Source organism: Sus scrofa, chromosome 5, assembly GCF_054392235.1.
Source record: "Sus scrofa isolate SSC_HxYL_T2T_F1_AM1 chromosome 5, Sscrofa_HxYL_maternal_Yorkshire_Landrace_v2.0, whole genome shotgun sequence".
NCBI lineage: Eukaryota > Metazoa > Chordata > Mammalia > Artiodactyla > Suidae > Sus > Sus scrofa.
In genome coordinates, this window is record NC_139387.1 from 34539335 (window position 1) to 34562089 (window position 22755).

Sequence of the window (22755 nt, forward strand, 5' to 3'; positions counted from 1 at the left end):
TTAAGTGAAGTGTGGACTTTTCCTGAGCATTGCTAGGCACTCAGGGACTGAGCCTGAGTACCACTAACTCTCCCTAAAATTCAAATATAAAGATTTACTTTAAAAACCAGTTACGTACTTACATGTCAAACACATTTGCACTTAAATTCAGATCCTGTGTTACAATCTAGGTGTATCTTGTTGCATTATATTTAAGACCCCAGGGCTTTGACTTTAACTATTTAACTACATTAAGAGACCCATATGACCAAAGGAAGCAATTCTCATATCATTTGGGGGTTTAGGTCCCCTGAAGAATTGTCCTGGAGACATCTAGCAGTAGAGAGATGAAGTGACATCCCCAGAATGTAAATTCACCACTTTGGTGTTTCCCCATCACTTAATGTACCACTACTAGTCTTTCTGCTGGAAGAATTAATTAGAAAGGTTATGGTTTCTCTGCTACAGTAAATAGCCTTGTGAGAAAGAAGAGAAGAAATAGGTTGTTGGAACACTGGATGTTTCTCATCTCTTTGGCTGCCCTTTTGTTGCATTATACTGTTACACGATTTTAGTTATTTTATGTTGTCTTTTTGTTGTTGTTGTTAGTCTGTTTTAACCCACTTAGGATAAATTATTCAGATGACCTGTGAGGTAGCTGAAGGCACTCTTTGAACATTCTGTATAAGATTGAAGAAGGGGAAAGAATTTGGGTAGAATTGATTGTTGAAGGGCCTAAAACAGGACATCCTTCTTCCTCAGCTACTATTAACCTTTATTTAGTACAGAGTAAATCACTGGACTCAAAATTTATGTTATGCACTAAAGTCTGCTAGTAAACAATTGTCTTTTCACCAGATATCATTATTCAAAGTGAAAATGCAATACCCTGGAACAATTTCACATTCTTATTAATGGCCTCTCACTGACCCAAAGTTCTCTGTGGGTTTTATTGTGTAACACCCTGTGGTTATTCAGCTAACCACGGCCTAACGCTTACTTAAGCATGAATCCCCAGTAGCTGAAAACTTTCCAGTTTTTCTGAGGGCCAAATAAATGAATTGGATTGTAAGTATTGTTGCTTTTTTTAAAAAAATTTTAAGGAGTTCCCATCATGGCTCAGTGGAAACAAATCTGACTAGCATCCATGAGGATGCAGGTTCAATCCTGGTCTCTCTCAGTGGGTCAGGGATCAGGCATTGCCGTGAGCTGTGGTGTAGGTTGCAGACACAGCTTGGATCTGGTTTTGCTATAGCTGTGGTATAGGCCAGCAGCTGTAGCTCCAATTCCACCCCTAGCCTAGAAATTTCCATATGTTGCAGGTGTGGCCCTAAAAAGACCAAAGAAAAAATGTTTTTTAATATTTTTAAAACTATAGTTGATTTACAGTGTTGTGCCAAATTCTGCTGTACAGCAAAGCAACCTAGTCATACATGTATATACATACCCTTTCTTATATTAACTTCCATCATGGTCTGTCCCAAGAGACTGGATATAGTTCCCTGTGCTATACAGGAGGACCTCATTGCCCATCCATTCTAAATATAATAGTTTGCATCTACGAACCTCAAACTCACAGTCCATCCTACTCCCTCCCCTCTCCCCCTTGGCAACCACAAGTCTGTTCCCTGTATCTGAGTCTGTTTCTGTTTTTTTGTTAGGTTCATTTGTGCCATATTTTAGATTCCACATATAAGTGATATCATATGGTATTTGTCTTTCTCTATCTGATGTACTTCACTTAGTATGAGAATCTCTAGTTGCATCTGTGTTGTGGAAAATGGCATTATTTCGTTCTTTTTTATGGCTGAGTAGTATTCCATTGTATATATGTACCACATCTTCTTAATTCATTCATCTGTTGATGGACACTTAGGTTGCTTCCATGTCTTGGCTGTTTCGAATAGTGCTGTTCTGAACATACAGGTGCACATGTCTTCTGGAATTACAGTTTTGTCCAGATATATGCCCAAGAGTGGGATTGCCGGATCATATGGTAGTTCCATTTTTAGTTTTCCCGAGGAACCTCCATACTATTTTCCATAGTGGTTGTACCAGTTTACATTCCCACCAATAGTGTAGGAGGGCTCCTTTTTCTCCACACCCTCTCTAGCATTGGTTTTTGTAGACTCACTAATGCTGGCCATTTTGACTGTTGTGAGGTGGCACCTCGTTGTAGTTTTGATTGGTATTTCTCTAATAATTAGTGATATCAAGCATTTTTTCATGTGCCTACTGAGTATCTGTCTTCTTTGAAGAAGTATCTGTCTATGTCTTTGTCCATTTCAGTTGGGTTGTTTGTTTTTTGTTGTTGAGTTGTGTAAGTTGTATATTTTGAAGATTAAATCCTTGTCACTTACATCATTTGCAACTGTTTCTCCCATTCCATAGATTGTACTTTGTTTTTTTATGGTTTACTGTGCTCTGTAAAAGCTTGTGTGTTTGATTTGGTCCTGTTTGTTTATTTTTGTTTTTATTTCTGTTGCCTTGGGAGACTGACCTAAGAAAACATTTGTATGGTTGATATCAGAGAATGTTTTGCCTATCTTCTCTTCTAGGAGTTTTATGGTATCATGTCTTATGTTTAAGTCTTTAAGCCATTTTGAGTTTATTTTTGTGCATGGTGTGAGGATGTGTTCCAGTTTTATTGATTTACGTGCAGCTGTCCTATTTTCCTAGCATCACTTGCTGAAGAGACTGTCTTTTTCCCATTTTATATTCTTGCCTTCTTTGTCAAAGATTAATTGACTATAGTTTATTTCTGGGCTATCTGTTCTATTCCAAAGGTCTGTATGTCTGTTTTTGTACCAGTACCACACTGTCTTGTCTATTGTGACTTTGTAATATTGTCCAAAGTCTGGGAGAGTTGTGCCTCCTGCTTGGTTTTATTTTCCCCTCAGGTTTGCTTTGGCAATTCTGAGTCTTTTATGGTTCCATATACATTTTTGGGTTATTCTAATTTTGTAAAAAATATCATGGGTAATTTGATAGGGATCACATTAAATCTGTAGATTGCTGTGGGTAATGTGGCCATTTTAATAATATTAATTCTTCCAATCCCAGAGCATGGAATATCTTTCCATTTCTTTGAAACCTCTTTAATTTCCTTGATTAATGTTTTATATTTCTCAACACATAAGTCTTTAACCTCCTTGGCAGATTTATTCCTAGGTATTTAAATTTGGGGGTGTGATTTTTTTTTTTTTTTTGGCTTTTTAGGGCTGCACCCATGGCACATGGAGGTTCCCAGGCTAGGGGTCAAATTGGACCTACAGCTGCCAGCCTACGCCACAGCAACGAAGGATCTGAGCTGCGTCTGCGACCTACACTCAGCTCACAGCAACTCTGGATCCTTAACCCACTGAGCAAGGCCAGGGATTGAACCCGCAACTTCATATTTCCTAGTTGGATTCATTTCCACTGCACCACGATGGGAACTCCCTGGGGTGTGATTTTTAAAGGTTTTTTTTTTTTATATTCCTTTTCTAGTATTTCATTGTTAGTATGGAGAAATGGAACTTATTTCTGAGTGTTAATATTGTGTCCTCCTAATGTGCTAAATTTATTGATCAGTTTGGAGTTCTTAGGGTTTTCTATATATATAGTATCATGTTATCTTCATAAGGTGAACTTTTACCTCTTCCAGTTTGGATACCTTTACTTTCTTTTTTTCTTTCTTTCTTTTTCCCTTTTTTTTTTTTTTTTGGTCTTTTTCTCTTTTAGGGCCACCCCCGTCGCATATGGAAGTTTCCAGGCTAGGGTCCAATTGGAACTGTAGCTGGTGGCCTGTGCCAGAGCCACAGCAATGTTGGATCCAAGCTGTGTCTGCAACCTTCACCACAGTTCATGGCAACTCTGGATCCTTAAGCCACTGAGCAAGGCCAGGGATTGAACCCACATCCTCATGGATACTAGTTGAGTTCACTACCACTGAGCCATGATGCGAACTCCTTTTTTTTGGGGGGGGGGGGTCTGATTGCTGTGACTAGAATTTCCAATATATGTTGAATAAAAGTGGTGAGGAGTTCCTGTTATGTCTCAGTGTTTAGCAAACCCAACTAGCATCCATGAGGACATGCGTTGGATCTTTGGCCTCACTCATTGGGTTAAGGATCCAGCATTGCCATGAGCTCTGGTGTAGGTTGCAGATGCAGCTTGGATCCCACATTGCTGTGTCTGTGGGGTAGGCTGGCAGATAATAGCTCTGATTGGACCCCTAGGCCGGGAACCTCCATATGACGCAGATGTGGTCCTAAAAAGATCAACAGACCAAAAAAAGAAAAGTGGTGAGAGTGGGCATCCTGGTCTTGTTCCAGGTTTTAGTGGGGAGTCTTTCAGCTTTTCTCCATTGAGTTTTATATTGTAGGTTTGTGATAAATGATGTTTATGATGTTGAGATGTATTCCCTCTATATGCACTTTTTTATCTTGAATGGACAGTCTGTCAATGTCTGCATCTATTGATAGGTCCATGTGGTTTTGGACTTCTCTTTTGTTAATGTGGTATATGACATTTATTTGCATATGTTGAACGATTCTTGTGAACTTGGGATGAATCCCACTTGGTTGCGGTGTGAAACCTTTTTTATGTGTTGTTGGATTCAGTTGGCTAAAATTTTGTTGAGAATTTTGCATCTGTGTTCATCAAAGATATGGACCTATAATTTTCTTTTTTGGATTATCTTTGCTTTGGGTATTAGGGTGATGGTGGCTTCATAGAATGACTTTGGAAATATTCCTTCTTCTTTAACCTTTTGGAAAAGCTTGAGAAGTATGGGTATAAGTTCTTTTTATGTTGGATAGAATTTGCCTGTGAAGCCATCTGGTCCTAGACTTTTGTTTGTGGGGAGGTTCTCCCAATTCTGGCTGCACCTGTGGCATATGGAAGGTCTCAAGTTAGGGGTAGAATTGGAGCTGCAGCTACAGGCCTATGCCACAGCCACAGCAGCACTAGGTATGAGCCACATCTGTGACCTGTGCTACAGCTTGTAGCAATGCCAGATCCTTAACCCACTGAGCGAGGCTAAGGATGGAACCTACATCCTTGTGTAGACTGTTAGGTTCTTAACCTACTGACAGCGGGGACTTGGGGAGATTGTTGTTGATGTTTTTTAATTACATCTGTACTTTCATTTTTAGTGATCAGTCTGTTCAAATGATCTATTTCTTCTTGATTCAGTTTTGGTGGGTTGTATGTTTCTAAAAGTTGTCCAGTCTAGGTTGTCAAAGTTGTTGGCATGTAATTATTCATAGCATTCTCTTACGGTTTTTTGTATTTTCACAGTATCCATTGAGATTTCTCCTTTTTCATTTCTCTTTTTGTTTATTTAGATTCTCTCTTTCTTCTTAGTGAGTCCAGAGGTTTGTCAATTTCGTTTACCCTCTCAAAGAACCAGCTCTTGGTTTTATTTATTTTTATTTTTTATTTTTTTATCTGGACCATAAGAACCTGATTTTTGTTTTATTTATTTAAGTCACCTTAAATAATTTACAGAAACATAAAGGAATGGTGTAAACATTATTAGAAGTTTTAATGAGAATTTACACATAATAAACTCAAATTTGTTTCCCATTGTCCAGGTTCTGAAAGTATTGGTCTCTAATTTGAATATAATTAACTATTCTTCATACATCTGTAAACATGGTATTCATCTATACATATGAATTCAAATTTCAAGTGAACTTTTTTCATAATTAGATAGCTTATTTATTGTTGTATGTTCTGTAATACTTTAGACAGTTATATAATCTCCCCCTCTCCTTTTATTTTTATTTTTTTGAAATTTTACTTTTTTTTTTTACAGAATAAAATACAGGAGTTCCCGTCGTGGCGCAGTGGTTAACGAATCCGACTAGGAACCATGAGGTTGCGGGTTCGGTCCCTGCCCTTGCTCAGTGGGTTAACGATCTGGTGTTGCCGTGAGCTGTGGTGTAGGTTGCAGACGCGGCTCGGATCCCGCGTTGCTGTGGCTCTAGCGTAGGCCGGTGGCTACAGCTCCGATTCAACCCCTAGCCTGGGAACCTCCATATGCCGCGGGAGCGGCCCAAGAAATAGCAGCAACAACAACAACAAAAAAGACAAAAAGACAAAAGACAAAAAAAATAAAAATAAAATAAAATACATACATTTAAACACAATTACATTCACACAGATTATTATATCATGGATCTTAAGAAAGAGATTAAGTGACTCCCTCTGGAGAAGTGGAATGGAAAATATACTGAGACAGATAGGAAATCTGTTCTATACTTTATCCCATTTTGTATGGCTTTCATCCTTACTATTTAGTATTATCTATTACATTTCAATTTTTCTTTAAAAATTAGCATTATATTAAAATGGTTGTATTATGCAACTAAAATTTATAAAGAAGAAAGCCTTATATACTATTAAATATTTTATATAGCATAATAAAGAGAATAACTTAACTGGTAAGAATAGCAAAAATATTATACCCTCTGAAAATAAGTAAAATATAAAATGCATAAATTGGTTAAAAAACAGTGTAACTATATAAATATGTCCTCACAATTTGTTACATCTTATTGATTCTTCAGTATAGGCATTATGCCATTCTAGGTGATGTGATAAACAAGACATTATAGACCTTACATTGTACCATGGGGAGAAATGGTTATTAATAATACAGTTGTAGAACTGTATTATTTAATTGTACAGTTGCATTATTTAATTATAATTATCGTAAATTCTTTGATGGAGAGGAAATCAGAATCAGATCTAAGAAGACTTCAGCACTCCAAGAATGATGTCAAATGACCCCCTTCATGGTGGATTATGCACTTGTTTACTATGAGATATATTTCTTCTCCAGAGATTCCTTGTTTGTGTATCAATTGTAGATTTTTGGTTTGCAGTTATTCTGAAGTTTTGATATAAGAGTCTATATGTATATGAGATTGTTTTAAGTTGTTCTCTTAATTGCAAGTTCATCTCCAGTGTCTTGCATTTGTACCCACCTCTTATGATTTCTGATTTTGGTGGTATAATTGTGCATGGATGATTTCGTATCTTTAGTGTATATATACCTTTACTAGTGAGCCTTGTCATTTGTGGAATTTTTGTTTCCTGTTGCTATCTTGTCTTTTCTGCCTAGAGAAGTTCCTTTAGTATTTGTTGTAAGACTGGTTTAGTGTTGCTGAATTCTCTCAACTTTTGCTTATCTGTGAAGGTTTTGATTTCTCCTTCAAATCTGATGAGAGCCTTGCTGGGTAAAATAACCTTGGTTGGAGGTTTTTTCCTTTCATCACATTAAGCACATCATGCCACTCCCTTCTGGCCTGCAGAGTTTCTGCTGAAAAAATCTGCCGATAACCTTATTGGGGTTCCCTTGTATGTTACTTGTTTCTTTTCCCTAGCTGCTTTCAAGATTTTCTCTTCATTAATTTTGGTCAGTTTGATTAATATGTGTCTTGGTGTATTCCTCCTTGGGTTTATTTTATATGGTACTCGTGGTGCTTCCTGGATTTGAGTGAGTGGTTCCTTTCCCATGCGAGGGAAGTTTTTGGCTATTATCTCTTGGAATATTTTTTCTGTCCCCTTCTCTCTCTCTCCTCCTTCTGGCACCCCTGTAATAGGGATGTTGGTGCGTTTAATGTTGTCCCAGAGTTCTCTGAGACTGTCTTCATTTGTTTTCAATCTTTTTTCTCTTTTCTGTTCTGCGTCCGTAATTTCCTCTAATCTGTCCTCCACCTCGCTTATTCGTTTTTCTGCCTCCTGTATTCTGCTGTTAGCTGCTTCTAGTGAGTTTTTTATTTGTTATTGTATTTTGCATCTCTTCTTGTTTAAGTTTGATATCTTGTATCTCTTTGCTCAGTTATTGTATTTTGTATCTCTTCTTGTTTAAGTTTGATATCTTGTATCTCTTTGCTCTTGTATCTTCCTGTAAGTTATCCATCTTTGCCTCCAGTTTATTTCCAATGTCTTGCATCATCTTCAGCATCAATAGTCTAAAGTCTTTTTCCTGGAGGCTGAGAATCTCATCGCTTTCTGGGGTTTTTCCTTTCTCCCTCATCTGAGTTATAGTTCTCTGTCTTTTCATTTTTATAGGTTTTTGGTGTGTTGACCTTTTACAGATAATAGAGCTGTAGCCTCTCTTACTTCTGGTGTCTGCTCCCCTTGTGGCTGAAGTCAGTATGGGGGCTTGCTGTAGGCTTCCTAGTAGGAGGGGCTTATGCCTGCTCCCTGGTAGGTGGAGCTGATTCTAACCCCTCTGCTGGGTGGGGCTTAGTCTCTGGATGGGATTAGAGGCAGCTGTGTGCCTGAGGGGTCCTTAGGCAGCCTGTTCACTGAGGGGCAGGGCTGTGATTCCACCTAGATTGTTGTTTGCCCTGGGGCTTCTCAGCACTGACTGACAGATGGGGCCAGATTTTACCAAAATGGCCACCTCCAGAGAAAGGCAGCTGCTGAATATTCCCAAGAGCTTTGCCTTCAATGTCCCTCCCTCACAACAAGCCACATTCACCCCTGTTTTCCCACGATGTCCTCCAAGAACTGCAGTCAGATTTGACCCAGATTCCCATGGAGCCTTTGCTGTGCCCTGGGACCCAGTGCACGTGAAAGTCCGTGTGCACCTTTTAAGAATGGGGTCTCTGTTTCCCCCAGTCCTGTGGAGCTCCTGCACACAAGCCCCACTGGCCTTCAATGCCAGATGCTCCAGGGGCTCTTTCTCCCAGTGCCAGATCACCGCATGTGAAGGTTTGATGTGGGGCTCAGAACTCTCACTCCTGTAGCTGGGTCTCTGTGAACCAGTTAGTTTTCAGTCCGTGGAGCTTCCCACCCGGGAGTTATGGGGTTGTTTATATCACGAAATTGCCCCTCCTACCTCTTGATGTGGCCTTCTCTTTTTCTTCTGGAGTAGGATATCTTTTTTAAGGTTTCTGGTCCATTTGGGTGGAGATTGCTCAGTCTTTAGTTGTGAATTTTGTTGTTTTTAGGAGGAAAGTTGAGCTCCAGTCCTTCTATTCCGCCATCTTAATCCTGTCTCCCCCCTCCTCAAGTAAACTTCTCCAGCTCTTGGTTTTATTAATTTTTAAATTTTTTTTTCTTGTTACAGCTGCACCTATGGAATATGGACATTCCCAGACTAGGGATCAAGATGGAGCGGCAGCTGCAGGCTTATACCCCAGCCTGTTGTGTGATCCTTGCACTAACAAGGAGAAAAAGTCAACGAGGACCTTGGCCCTCCAGACTTGTGTCAATAAACACAGTCCTTATTTTTCTCCTTGCCTGGTCTGTTCTCCCAGCTACTTCAAACCTGGCAACTTCCAAGACCAGCCTGGGTCTCACTCAGCACCATCTACGTTACTCCTCACCCATTCTTCTCATTTTCTCATTTGAAGAACAGTGTTGATTCTCATGAACCTTTGCGGATGGTGAATACGTTAGAGCCAGATCCTGCTTTTTCTCCAGCTCTAGATAAGAACAGATACTTAGTTCATAAGACTTCTTCCATAGGTGTACATTTCACTTGTTCAGATCAAGTCTGGGGCTTCTAGAGGGTCCTTGATCATTTCAGAGCCCCAGGGAATTTAATGCAGGAATTTTCCAGGTGGGCCAGGAGTTGAGGTAGGCAGAGAAGTTCATACTTAACCCTCATTATCTGGACAAGCTTCTGCCCCTCCAATTTCTGCTACACTGAGATTCTGGCTCTCTTCTTCCCCCCTGCCCTACCACTGCCCCCTACCACTTGGATTTTGCAATTATCTTGCCGCCTGTGGAGGAGGGAGAGTGAAATCAAGTTTCGAGCACATCATTCTCTGTCGTTAAATGGCCCTAGGGAGTCCCATCATTTTGTCTGTTGTCGGCTTAGTCCTAGACAGAGTCTGGACTAGAATTCTCAATGCCTTAGTGTCAGGTCTTTTGTATAAAACTAGGACTCTGAAACTCTAAATTAGAATAAGACCTGTAGTTTAGACCTTAAAACTAGGGTCTGCCTGTGTGAGCCTGCTTGTACAGGGATGACAAGAACTTCTGGAACTTTCTTAAGGTCAGGTATTTGTTCTGGACTAAGAATTTCTTGTTCTTAACCTAAACCTGTTACCACTTTTAATAGCAGCATGCAGTCCTACAAACATCTAATGTGGCATTTTGGATGGGCAGGCTTACTCGTGGAAGCTTTGGTTTCAGGGGACCAAAAGCAAGCTCTGAATAGCCCTGAGTAAAGCGAGAAAATAGATGACTTTCTCATGGTCCAACCAACTCTTTTGTCAGTATCCATCTGCTCTCTTACAGTTGCCAGTCTTCATCTCAGCTACCATTATTGAGCATCACCACATGCCAAGCTATTTATATGCCCCATACCATCATGTGAGCCCTGTTTTCCTAATTTCACATGTGGGGAAAGTTGACATTGAGGTATGCAGAGTAAAGTAACCCACTCATGGTTACAGAGCCAGAAAAGGCAGAGCTGGGACTCACCCCAGGTGTGTGCCCTATGAAAACCTTGTCCTTTCCCATCCCTGCTGAGACCGCCCTTCAAAGATAAAAGAAGCTGCCACTTACTCTCAGCGAAGATGTTGGGTGACTCTGCAGGTTTTATGTGCCAGGCAGCCAAAACTGACTCCAAGCGCTTTGCCTTCGCCTCTGCAGATATTCATATTTTATAAAATAGACTCAAAGACAAAAAAGCCATAGGGATGGAACAACAATAGGATTATCAGGAAGGCAGGGGATACCAAAGATTCCTCGAATTATTGTAGGTTAGTGACTCTGAGCAGAGGATTCCACAGCACAGCCCTGTGCACATAACAGACAATTAGCTGATTAAAATTCAGTTAATATTCTCATTACATGTAAGAAGAGCACAAAGCTGCTTTGCTTACCTTTAGTTTCTTCTATTGACAAACTCCATGCATGTGTCTCTAAATTTGAAATGCCTGCAGTTACTAAGTCAGGTTCCTTTTTTTTTTTTTTTTCTTTTTTTTTTTAGGGCCGCACCTGTGGCATACGGGGGGTTCCCGGGCTAGGGGTCCAATTGGAGCTACAGTTGCCACCTACACCACAGCCATAGCAATGCAGGATCTAAGCCGCATCTATGACCTACACCACAGCTCACGGCAACGCCAGATCTGTAAGCCACTGAATGAGGCCAGGGATTGAACCTGCAACCTCACGGTTCCTAGTTGGATTTGTTTCCGCTGCACTACAGTGGGAACTCCCTAAGTCAGGTTTTTGTTTTAAGTTTTAACACTTGGGTTTATAATTTAAGAAAAATTAGAAAAGATCCTATAAAAATGTTCATGGAAAATTATGTATGGCTTTATTTGGAATTAATCAGACATGAATATGAGCTAGTCCTGTTTTTCACGGAAATGCCTTTATGATGTTTTTGTCTTGTTGGTCCTTGATCACAATTTCAGTGCCAACATACTTCTGGATGATCAGTTTCAACCCAAACTAACTGATTTTGCCATGGCCCACTTCCGACCCCACCTCGAACATCAGAGCTCTACCATAAGCCTGGCGAGCAGCAGCAGTAAACATTTGTGGTACATGCCAGAAGAGTATATCAGACAGGGCAAACTCTCCATTAAAACAGACGTCTACAGCTTTGGAATTGTAAGTACAGCTGCCAGGTAATAAAGGACAAGAGTTTATTGCCAAGAATGCTCTAAATTCTAAGAGTTACTTGATGGCTTTAAGTTTTAGACCTATTGATTTCCTCTTCTACTCATTATCTTGTACATTAATTTTGTGTAGTCAGTCAAGTAATAAAATATAAATTCATTAATTAGAATGAACTGTGTTCGTTACCAAGGTTAAATAGTCACAACCAATTAGGTGTATATGTTCAATATTTATAATATTGTAATATTTATAATAATTTAATCGTTACCATTATCTAATAGTGATACTATGTAGCTGACTCTCTGTATATTCCTTGTAGGTAATAATGGAGGTTCTGACAGGTTGTAAAGTGGTGTTAGATGAGCCAAAGCATATCCAGCTGGTAAGAAGTGTCTTCATCTCTGCACCTGTCTCTTGGTCATTTTTCTGATAGATTCTGCGTTCTAAATGATTGTCTTCTTTTTTCCTAGAGGGATCTCCTTATCGAATTGATGGAGAAGCGAGGCCTCGATTCATGTATCTCATTTCTAGATAAGAAAGTGCATCCCTGTCCTCAGAATTTTTCCGCCAAGCTGTTCTCTCTGGCAGGCCAGTGTGCGGCAACACGGGCAAAATTAAGACCATCAATGGATGAAGTGCGTATACACATGGTTTTATTAGAAACTGAGCCTGTGGAACCGTGAGAACTCTAAATTATATAAATTTTGAATCTGAGTGAATGTCAGTGAGACAAACCCAGCCTGTAACAGAGAATTCTCAATAGATACAGCTTTTCCAGATCGGAAAGTCACATGATTTGGGAGGTCCCATTGTTGTGCAGTGGAAACAAATTGAGTAGTATCCCTGAGGATGCAGCTTTGATCCCTGGCCTCGCTCAGTGGGCTGGAGACCCCGAGTTGCTGTGTCTGTGGTGTAGGCTGGCAGCTGTAGCTCCAATTGGGAACTTCCATATGCTGAGCATGCAGCTCTAAAAATCAAAAAATAAAATAAAATAAAAAACAGTAAGTCACGTTATTTGGTACTCTGGGAGAAAGCATTTTTGGGTGGAACCAGGGTAACCACAAAAAAAATTTAATGAACAGATGTAAGTGAGTATTTTGGAGAGAATATCTTATTCAACTTTCATTAAGAGATCTAGTCCATTAAAAATGCAGCGTGGGAGTTGCTGCTGTGGCAAAATGGGATCGGTGGCATCCATGGAGCGCTGGGATGCAAGTTCGATCCCCAGCCCTGCACAGTGGTTTAGGGATCTGGTGTTGCTGCAGTTGCAGTGTAGGTTGCAGCTGTGGCTCAGATCTGACCCTTGCCCTGGGAGCTCCATATGCCATGGTCCGCCAAAAAAGAAAAAAAAAGTGCAGCGTGTGTGGAATTCCTGCCATGTCACAGTGCGTTAAGAATATGACTGTAGCAGCTCAGAGGTGCAGCTGTAGAGGTGCAGCTTTGCTCTCCAGCCTGACACAGTGGGTTAAAGTATCTGTAATTGTTTCCACTAGGATTCAGTCCCTGACCTGAGAATTTCCATATGCTGAGGGTATGGCCATAAAAAAAAAAAAAAAAGAAAAAATGCAGCATGTATTACCCTTATTGACTTTTTAATTTACTCATCTATCCATCAATTTAATCGTCTAGTCACTTAATTTGTTACAGTAAACATTTATTTAGTGCCTGCTTTTTGCATGTGCCAGACTTTGTACTAGGAGCTGGTGATGCAGCAGTGGCCAGGACACTGAATTGCTGCCTTCAGGCTGACAGTCCAGAGGGAGAGTTATATCATTGAACATGGAATTTAGGGCCAGAAAGATGAGCATAATGATAGATGAAAGCACAGGCCAGTATGGGAGCCTAGAGTCAGAATATGTCCCAGCCTGTGAAGTCAGGGAAATCTCGATGGAGGTGACAGCTGGGCTGTGGTCTAAAGAACGGGTTGGACTTAGGTAGTGTTTAGGATGGAAGGATATTCCAGGCCAAGAGAATCTGCACCTGCTAAGGCTCACAGATGAAATGGATTCCCTGACGCTAAGATGTCAGCAAGTCCCGCATTGTGGAAGTGGGATGGTGGTGAGGGAAAAGCCAGACTGGTTAAAATAACAGAAGATTCCGGGGGAATCTAGGGACATGAATTCCAGTGTAGGAATTTGGATTCCATCCCGAATCTCTTCTAGCACCATGGGACGGTTTATTTGGGGGTTGTTTGTTTGTTTTGTTTTTGTCGTTTTGCCTTTTCCAGGGCCACTTCCCATAGCATATGGAGGTTCCCAGGCTAGGGGTTGAATCGGAGCTGTAGCCGTCAGCTTACACCAGAGCCACAGCAACGAGGGATCTAAGCCGCGACTGCAACCTACACCACAGCTCAGGGCAACACCAGATCCTTAACCCACTGAGCAAGGCCAGGGATCGAACCCTCAGCCTCATGGCTCCTAGTCGGATTCGTTAACCACTGTGCCACGACAGGAACTCCATGGGAGGGTTTTAAACAAGGAATGGACATAATCAGATAATGATGATTGGTCTCAGAGTCAAAAGAGCTATATTCTAGGCCTGACACCACAAGTAAGAGCTGTGTGACCTGTAATCTTGGGCCCAGAGAGGAGCTGTAAGATTTATAGTGCAGGGAACATGAAATTGGGAATCAGGAGATGGGGGGGTCAAGCCGCAGGTCTGTACTTTCTGGCTAATGATTCCCTTCTCTGAGCCTTAGCCTTATCATCCCTAAAGTGAGGATAATAATGTTTGTGTGAATTAAATGAGGCGATGTGTGTGAAAACATGTTGAAAATTCTAATTGTAAAGCTCTCTAGTTTTTTTTTTTAAATTACATGTGTGTGAAGCTATATTATATGTTATTTTATATCAGGTTAATCGTTCTCAATTCAGCTGCACATCCACATCAGCTGGGAATCTTTTATTTATTTATTTTTCCTTTTATTTTTTTTTTCTACTGTGCAGCATGATGACCCAGTTATACATACATGTATACATTCTATTTTCTCACCTTATCATGCTCCATCATAAGTGACTAGACATAGTTCCCAGTGCTACACAGCAGGGTCTCATTGCTAATCCATTCCAAAGGCAGTAGTCTGCATCTATTAACCCCAAGCTCCCCAGCCACCCCACTCCCTCCCCCTCTCCCTTGGCAACAACAAGTCTATTGGGAAGCTTTTAAATGCAGGTTCTTTGCTGTGGCTGTGGTATAGGCCGGCAGCTGTAGCTCTGATTCGACTCCTAGCCTGGGAACCTCCATATGCTGTGGGTAAGGCCCTAAAAAGCAAATAAATTTTAAAAATACAGGTTCTTGGGCCCCCAGCTCCGTATTTTTGGAATGACTGTCTTTAGGTTGGGGCTAAGGAATCTGGGTTTTTTTTTGTTTTTGTTTTGTTTTTGTTTTTTGGCCATGCCTGCTGTAGCATGTGGAGATTCCCAGGCCAGGGATCAACCAGCACCACAAGGGAACTCTGAGAATCTGTATTTTAAGAAAGCTTCCCTAGGTTGTTCTGGCATTTGAGAACTATGGATTGGGTTCACTTCCCCTCAGCCTCTTCCAATCCTCCATGTATTATTAAGCCTGAAGTAAAAAACGCTAAGAGGTTCATCCAAGGCCACAGAGTAGTCTGTGGCAAATAAAGTCAGGTCTCTTAACACTTAACTCAGTGCGTTTTCTTCTCTACTTTGCTTAAAGTCACTCGCTTTACTTATTAATTTGAAGGAATATAGCTAAGCTTTAATTCCTTCTCATTCCACATTCCTTAGTTGAACTTATTTCATGAAAATAAATGAATATTCCTTAACAAGTGGAGAGAAAGAAAGGTAGGAGGAGAGATTATTCAAACTTCACTTGGTGTTTGTTTACTTCCTGGTTAATCAGGTCCTGACTGTTCTTGAAAGTTCTCAAGCCAGCTTGTATTTTGCGGAAGATCCTCCCACATCCCTGAAGTCCTTCAGGAGTCCTTCTCCTCTGTTCTTCGATAATGTGCCAAGCATTCCAGTGGAAGATGATGAAAACCAGAATAATCCATCACTGCCTCATGATACAGGTTTGAGAAAAGATAGGCTGGCCCAGAAAACTCCATTTGAATGCAGCCAGTCCGAGGTGACGTATCTGGGCTTTGACAGAAAATCAGGGACCAAGAGGAATGAGGATGCCTGCAACGCGGCCAGTTTTCCTTGTGAAGAAAGCTCGTCTTCTGAGCACGCGGCTCCATCCAAGGACTCCAGGGCCAGTCCTGTGCCTATGGACTCTTCTGCAGAAGTGCCAGGCCATTCCTGTAGGAGCAGCAGGCCAGTGCAGACCAGCTCTTCCTCTGAGGTTTCCTGGAGTGAATGCGAACCGTACAGAAAAGCATCGGTTTCCACGGAAGACGGGGAAGAAAGCAAGTGTTGCTGAGGTGCTTGAGTACAGGTCTCGGCTTGGGAAGACTGTCCTTCTGTATCAGTAATGCCAGGAGGATGGGGGTTGGTGGATTTGGGTAATCAGATCAACAATCTGAACACTTCCATTCCTTCCCTTCCGACTCCTAGCACAGAGTGGGCTGACATTTTGTTTTAGCAAGACCATTGCCTCACGATCAAACCTGGGCTAAATTAGAACCAGTCGGAATTACCTAAGGTCACGGACGCTGACTTCAGGCAAACAAAACAATACCTCCCACAAAGGAACTGGATTCCAGTGTCTTCTCCATCAACATTCCCGTGAGTCCTCAGAGCCTCCAGTCTGCAGAGTACGGTCAGTTCAGCTGGGTTCCATTGTTTTGGGTTTGCTTGCTTGAGAAGGTCGTAAGAAATGCCTGATTCGTAAATGTTGATAGATACCTTTTAAAAGAATTGCCTTTTTGCTTGTTTCGGTTGACTCTTAGTCTGTTTCTGTTCATCTCTGTCAAATCTGCCTGTCTGAAGATAAGCCAGGTTCACCCTTGGCCATGACATACCCCAAATCTGTATTTCTGTATTTAAATGCTTAGGATAATTTTATTTCATATAATACAGTTGTTGACTATTATTACAATTATTAAAGCCAACTTAGAGACTACTATATCCCGAGTAAAATGTATAAAATTTTAATCAAGTAATTTTTTGTTCCTAAGAAAATGGCTGATCACAAGGGCCTGGATTGGCTTTTTGTTTGTTTCCAATTTTGTGCCTTCACCTGACTGTTTACTGGATCTCCCCCTTTTGAAATCCCACCCTATCTTTTAGGGTCCACCATAAGTTCCATCCTCCAGAAAGCTTTCCTAATCTCTCCAGCCAGTAGTGCTCACTTTATCAACATTTCTGTAGCAGATTTTTATTTAAAAAGTTTATTGAAGTGTGGTTGATTGACAAATGTTGGTTTCTGGTGTATAGCAAAGTGTTCAGTTGTCCATTCTTCTTCATTATGGTTCATTACAAGATACTGAATCCCGTTCCCTGTGCTATGCAGTAGACCTTGTTTTTTATCTATTTTACATATAGTAGTGTGTCTCTGCTCATCCCAGATTCCTAATTTATCCCTCTCCCACCCCTTTTCCCCTTTGGTAACCATATGTTTGTTTGCTCTGTCTATGGGTCTGTGTCTATTTTGTAAATAAGTTCATTTGTATCATCCATAGCAGTTTCTTTGCGTTTCTGTTTTATACTTGTCATTTTATGAATTATATCAAAGTTGCATGTATTATCTCCCTTACTAAATTATAAACTCCCTGTATGAGCTGCCTATCCTTGCTGTAACAAACCATCACAAATTTAGTGGGTTAAAACAACGTAATTATTTTACAGTTTTGGAGGTCTGAAGTCCTCGGCCTTCCTCCTGGAGACTCTAGGGGAGAATTTGTTCCCTTGCCTTTTCTGGTGTCCAGAGGCTGTCTGAATTCTTTGGTTCGTGACTTCTTCCTCCATCCTCAAAGCCAGCAATGTAGCATCTTTAAGTCTAGATCTCTCTTTCTTTCTCTTGGAACACTTCTTTGTCACCTCTGTCTCTTTGGCCCGCCAAAGGATCCTGGTGATTGCATTGGGGCCACTCAGATAAGAAAATCTCCGTATCTAAAGAGCTTTAATTTAATCACATCTACAATGTCCCTTTTCTCCTATAAAGTCATATATTCACAGGTTTCTGGGATTAGGACATCTTTGGGGGGCCATCACATTTTCTGACTGTGTTGGTCCATCTGTTCGGGGCCTAGCATGTTCACCTGTACAGAGCAGGTGTTTCCTTATAAGTTAAATTAAATTACATAATCTCTATGAACCCACATAATAAAAAAATCAGTTATATTAAACATTCCTGAGTAATAAAGTGAGGATAATGACTGTCTTTATGATGTTGGACAGGACTACTCCTTGAAAATCATTTCCGAGGATTTGCAGAATCTCCCTCTCTGGGATGTTTATAATAAAAGAGCATGGAGTTCCTGTTGTGGCTCAGTGGTTAATGAACCCGACTAGCATCCATGAGGATGTGGGTTTGATCCCTGGCCTTGCTCAGTGGATTGAGGATCTGGCGTTGCCATGAGCTGTGGTGTAGGTAGCAGACATGTCTGGGATCTGGCATTGCTGTGGCTGTGGTGTAGGCTGGCGGCTACAGCTCCTATTCAGCCCCTAGCCCGGGAACCTCCATATGCCGTGGGTGCGGCCCTAAGGAAACAAACAAACGAAAAGGGCAGACTTCTAGTTTTCTCTGCATCAGAGGAATAGGCCCATGCCTCTTTTTTTGTGTGGGTGTTTTTGTTGAGTCAGTATGGTTGGGTTAAAAATCACAGTCAGATTGGAGTCTGGATTCAAGAACAGTTAATCAAAGCAGGAAGTTATCAGAAATCAGGGTCAGGTTAATAGACCAAGGTCAGAAACATGGAGCTACAGTCCTGGGGAAAAGGATCTCCTGGCAGGAAGTGAGATTCAAAACACATTAAGCCTTAGCCTGATTGACCAGCCAAATAAAAGCCCCAGGCTGGCATTTGGGAGAGGCCATGCCCCAGGGCTGGTCTAAGGGGGACCTGGCTGCCTGTCACTTTCTTCCCCTCTGATCATGAGTATGTATTCTCATTGCTCCAAACTGCCTGTGTGCCAAGCCTGTTGGGGAGAGGGTTGCACTAGACATCATATGACTTGACTTTCTGTGACCAGTCCTAGTTTAGCAACTCTTGATTGTACATGTAAATCAAAGGAAGCAGTAAAAGTCTTCAGTATTTGGCTTTATATAGCACCAACCATTCTGAGGTCAATGTAGTGTATTTTAGGTAGTCTGGAAGTATTTTGGCCAAATCCAGCAAATAAGCCTGAAATTGTGTGAAGTTGCCACTGATGATTCAAACGAGGCAATCAAGATAATCAGGAATTGACTCTGTTAAATTAGTCCTCACTTTGAATCTGGCTCCCCAAGGATCTTCAGAGAGAGGTCCTTAGAAAGCCGTGATGGACATCGGGTCCCCGCTGTTAATTCAGAACGTGTGATCTGTTGGTACGGTGTTGATTTGAACTTGCTTAGTTGAAGCAGTGCTTTTGAAACTTTAATGTTCGTCACAATGATGTGGAAGGTTTGGTAAAAACACAGATTGTAGCCCCAACCCTATTATATACAGTTTTGCTTAGCATTGAGTAGAAGCTTTAGAAATATTATTAATCAAGGGTCTCTTTGACTAGATCCTCTTTCTAGGATGTGACTATTTTGGACATCTTCAAGATCTTATTAGCTGGCAATAGCTTGATTAATGGTAAGCAGATACCACTGTGGCTAGACGTTACCAGAATTTGCTATTGAGCAATCCAGTTCTCCTTGCTAGATTTACCTTCTTGTCAAGTGAATAACTGATAGAAATTAAACCTTGAGTCTTGCTATAGGCAGTAAAAAGATCCCTTCGTGGTATCTAAGACACATGAAGAAACCAAGAATGAGCCCCTAAGTGTATTTTCTGATCACCAAACAAATTAATAAAGAATTTCACTCACCTTCTTTCGTATAATTCACCATGGCCAGTCCTCCAGGCAAATCCTATTTACTTGATAGGTTTTTTACAATTCCCTAAAACATGAAGAGTGTGTTTTGTTGTTTGTGAAAATTAGGTATGGGATTTCTGACATAATCAGCTTTATTGGTGTCTGGAGAATTGTTTTAATGATCTGCCTGATAGTGAAGTTTCATGGAATCATCCATCAGCTTGTGTAGAACAGCTTTTATGACCTGAGGGACAATGAGTAGGAAGCAAGGCTTAACTGGGTAGCATGTATGAAGCATCTGCCAGAATCAAGGCCCTGTGTTAGCTGCTGGGTACCAGGTAAGGAGCAAGTGTTATAGTAAGGACAAAAAGGCATCCACCCAAGTTAACCGTTCCGTGGTGTCTGTTATTTGAACTATAATCTAGTGGAACCGAAAGCAAGGGCTGAAAGGCCAGGGGGAGACAGAGATCACTGTGCACTTTTAACGAGATAAGAAGGCTCTTGTGAGGCTCCCTGGAAAGAAGGGATTTAGAGAAAGAGAAGGGTGCCCAGGAAGCACTCCAGGATGGATATCCCGGAACTTGGGGGTGCATAGGTCTACCAGAGCTATTGGCAGCACCCTATCTCTGAGGCCGGAAGCACGGGCAAAGCAAACCAGGTCCAGAGCTGTACATGTTTTTTCCTACTTAACCTTTACCGCCACCCTAAAGTTATGAATCCCATTTTAATAGATGTGGAAACTGACTCAGGGAGGATGGGTAACTTGCCTAAGGGCCTCCCAGATCTGGAGGAGCCAGGATTTGAACCCACAACTGCCTGACTGCAAAGTCCATGCCCTTTCTTATGCTCACCGTGCCACAAAGAAGCCACTGCAGATTCAGGCCCCCAGGAAGAGGTCCTTTGTTGATTCCCGAAATTTTCAGTAGGCATAGGAGCCTTGCTGTGTCTCCTGTCTTTTTCATTATTCTGCCCCTCTGCTTCAGGCACCCACTTTTGCAATCACTTCATGTGAATTAAATGAATTCATTGATCCACTCATTCAATAAATATTTATCAATGGCCTCCTCCGTGTCAGGCACTGTACTAGGAGCAGGGGATACAAGTGAAAACCGAAGCCAACCAAAATTCTTGCCCTCATGGAACTTACATATGAGTGAGTAAATGAATGAGCAGATGGACAGGAAGTGGCTGTGGGAGATTTTTAATCTCAATTCTAACACTAACTGGAAGCTCTCCGTGGGACCAGCCAGGCTAAACCATCTCAGAGTATTCTCTGGACATGGACCCTGGCTTCTCTACCAGCTCTTTTGTAGGGATTCAGAGGGGTTTTCTTCTTGTCTGTAGTATAGCTGCTGTCTCTGTGGTAGGCTATTGCTTTGCTTCTGATGTCTATGGCATACCTTCTGGCAATCATAATAGCACCTGCTCTCCCATTGACCTGTAATTCTTCAGGGCATTCATTGGGCTGCTGATGGCATCTTCAGGAGGCTTCTGCTGAGACGTCTGAAGTGTCTACATGTGCCTCACCTCACCATCACCCATACTGGAACTGCCAGTTGACTCCTCTTTCCTCCCCAAAACTGAATCTTCCCTGAGCACAGAGGCTCATTTTGGTATCCCTAATGGCTAGCACTGTATCTGGTACATAGTATGGCCCAACAAATATTTGTAAAATGAATGAATCAGTTAATCCTTCAAAATGTCTTCAGACTCACTGGTATCAAGTGTATCAACAGTTGCATTTAGATTGTACCCAAACTCTGTCTTTGTGATACCCAGACTGTCATCAGTCATTTACTTAAATGGTTCCTTTTCACCATTCTTGGATGAAGGTGATTAGTTTCAAATATTAATATCTGAGGTATCTTTGAAAAGAGGAACTAGAAGTTGTGTATGTTGCTCATAAATTTGTTTCATGATGAAAAGCATTCCCAAACCATGTCTATGCAATGATAAGCCAACACTTTACAGGGAATAAGCTGATGTTTGTTGTATTTTGCTTGCCTCTTTCTACTCCACATTATTTTTTTTTTTAATTATTTTCCCACTGTACAGCAAGGGGGTCAGGTCATCCTTAGATGTATACATTGCAGTTACAGTTTTTTCCCCCACCCTTTCTTCTGTTGCGACATGAGTATCTAGACATAGTTCTCAATGCTATTCAGCAGGATCTCCTTATAAATCTATTCTAGGTTGTGTCTGATAAGCCCAAGCTCCCGATCCCTCCCACTCCCTCCCCCTCCCATCAGGCAACCACAAGTCTCTTCTCCAAGTCCATGATTTTCTTTTCCGAGGAGATGTTCATTTGTGCTGGATATTAGATTCCAGTTATAAGTGATATCATATGGTATTTGTCTTTGTCTTTCTGGCTCATTTCACTCAGTATGAGATTCTCTAGTTCTATCCATGTTGCTGCAAATGGCATTATGTCATCCTTTTTTATGGCTGAGTAGTATTCCATTGTGTATATATACCACATCTTCCGAATATTGAAGGTTTTTGCCTTTTTATCCACTCAGCCACTCTGTGTCTTTTGATTGGGGCATTCAGTCCATTGACATTTAAGGTGATAATTGATGGATGATTATTTATTACCATTTGAACCTCGTGTTCCAGTTGATTCTATGGTTCTCCATTTTTTTTTTTTTTTTTTTTTTGGTTGGATGGTCTCCTGTTATTATCTGCTTGAGTGGTTTTTTTTTCATTTTTTGCAAATGCAATATTTGGTTTTGGCTTGTGATTGCCCTGTTTTTTAAGTATGCTAACCCCTTCCCATAAATGTGTGTTTTAGCCTGATGGTCCTGTAAGTTCAAACACTTCATTACTATATTAAAATTAAGAAGAGAGACATACATATAAACAAAAAGGGTTATTTACCTCCTGACATCCCTTGCCCACATTTTATGGTTTTTATGACTCTTTTTTATTTTTTTCTTTTTAATTTTATTTTGTTTGAAGCATGTTCATGATTAAATCTGTATGCTGGCTTATTTGAGTGACTTCTCTCTGATTGCAGTTTCCTCAGTCCTAGTTCTTCCTCTTCTTCTTCTTCTTTTTTTTTTTTTCTTTTCTTTTTTCTTCCCTTTCCTTCCTTTCTTTTTGGTTTAGAGAAGCCCTTTCAATATTTCCTTTAACCTGGGTTTTGTGTTGCTGTATTCTTTAAGTTTTTGTTTGTTGGGGAAAATTTTTATTTCCCCTTCTATTTTAAATGATATTCTTGCTGGATAGAGTATTCTAGGTTGCATATTTTTTCCTTTGAGCACTTTAAATATCTCTTGCCATTCCC

At 40.9% G+C, this 22755-nt stretch overlaps 1 protein-coding gene across 6 annotated transcripts in view; it reads left to right on the top strand.

Moving 5' to 3' along the window:
* IRAK3 (interleukin 1 receptor associated kinase 3) overlaps positions 1 to 22755 on the top strand; it is a 121027-nt gene that overhangs the window by 56233 nt on the left and 42039 nt on the right. For 2 of the 6 annotated variants that reach the window (XR_014803525.1, XR_014803523.1), the window contains exons 9-12: positions 11358 to 11556; positions 11885 to 11947; positions 12036 to 12200; positions 15430 to 16287. Coding sequence is in view for 1 of the 6 variants with exons in the window: in XM_021091960.2 (XP_020947619.2) it covers positions 11358 to 11556; positions 11885 to 11947; positions 12036 to 12200; positions 15430 to 15948 (946 nt within the window). In the remaining 5 variants the exon portion in view is untranslated. Of the gene's footprint in view, positions 1 to 11357; positions 11557 to 11884; positions 11948 to 12035; positions 12201 to 15429; positions 21489 to 22755 lie in introns of those variants that run through there. The other 4 variants (XR_014803526.1, XR_014803524.1, XM_021091960.2 and 1 more) reach the window with 4 other exon arrangements.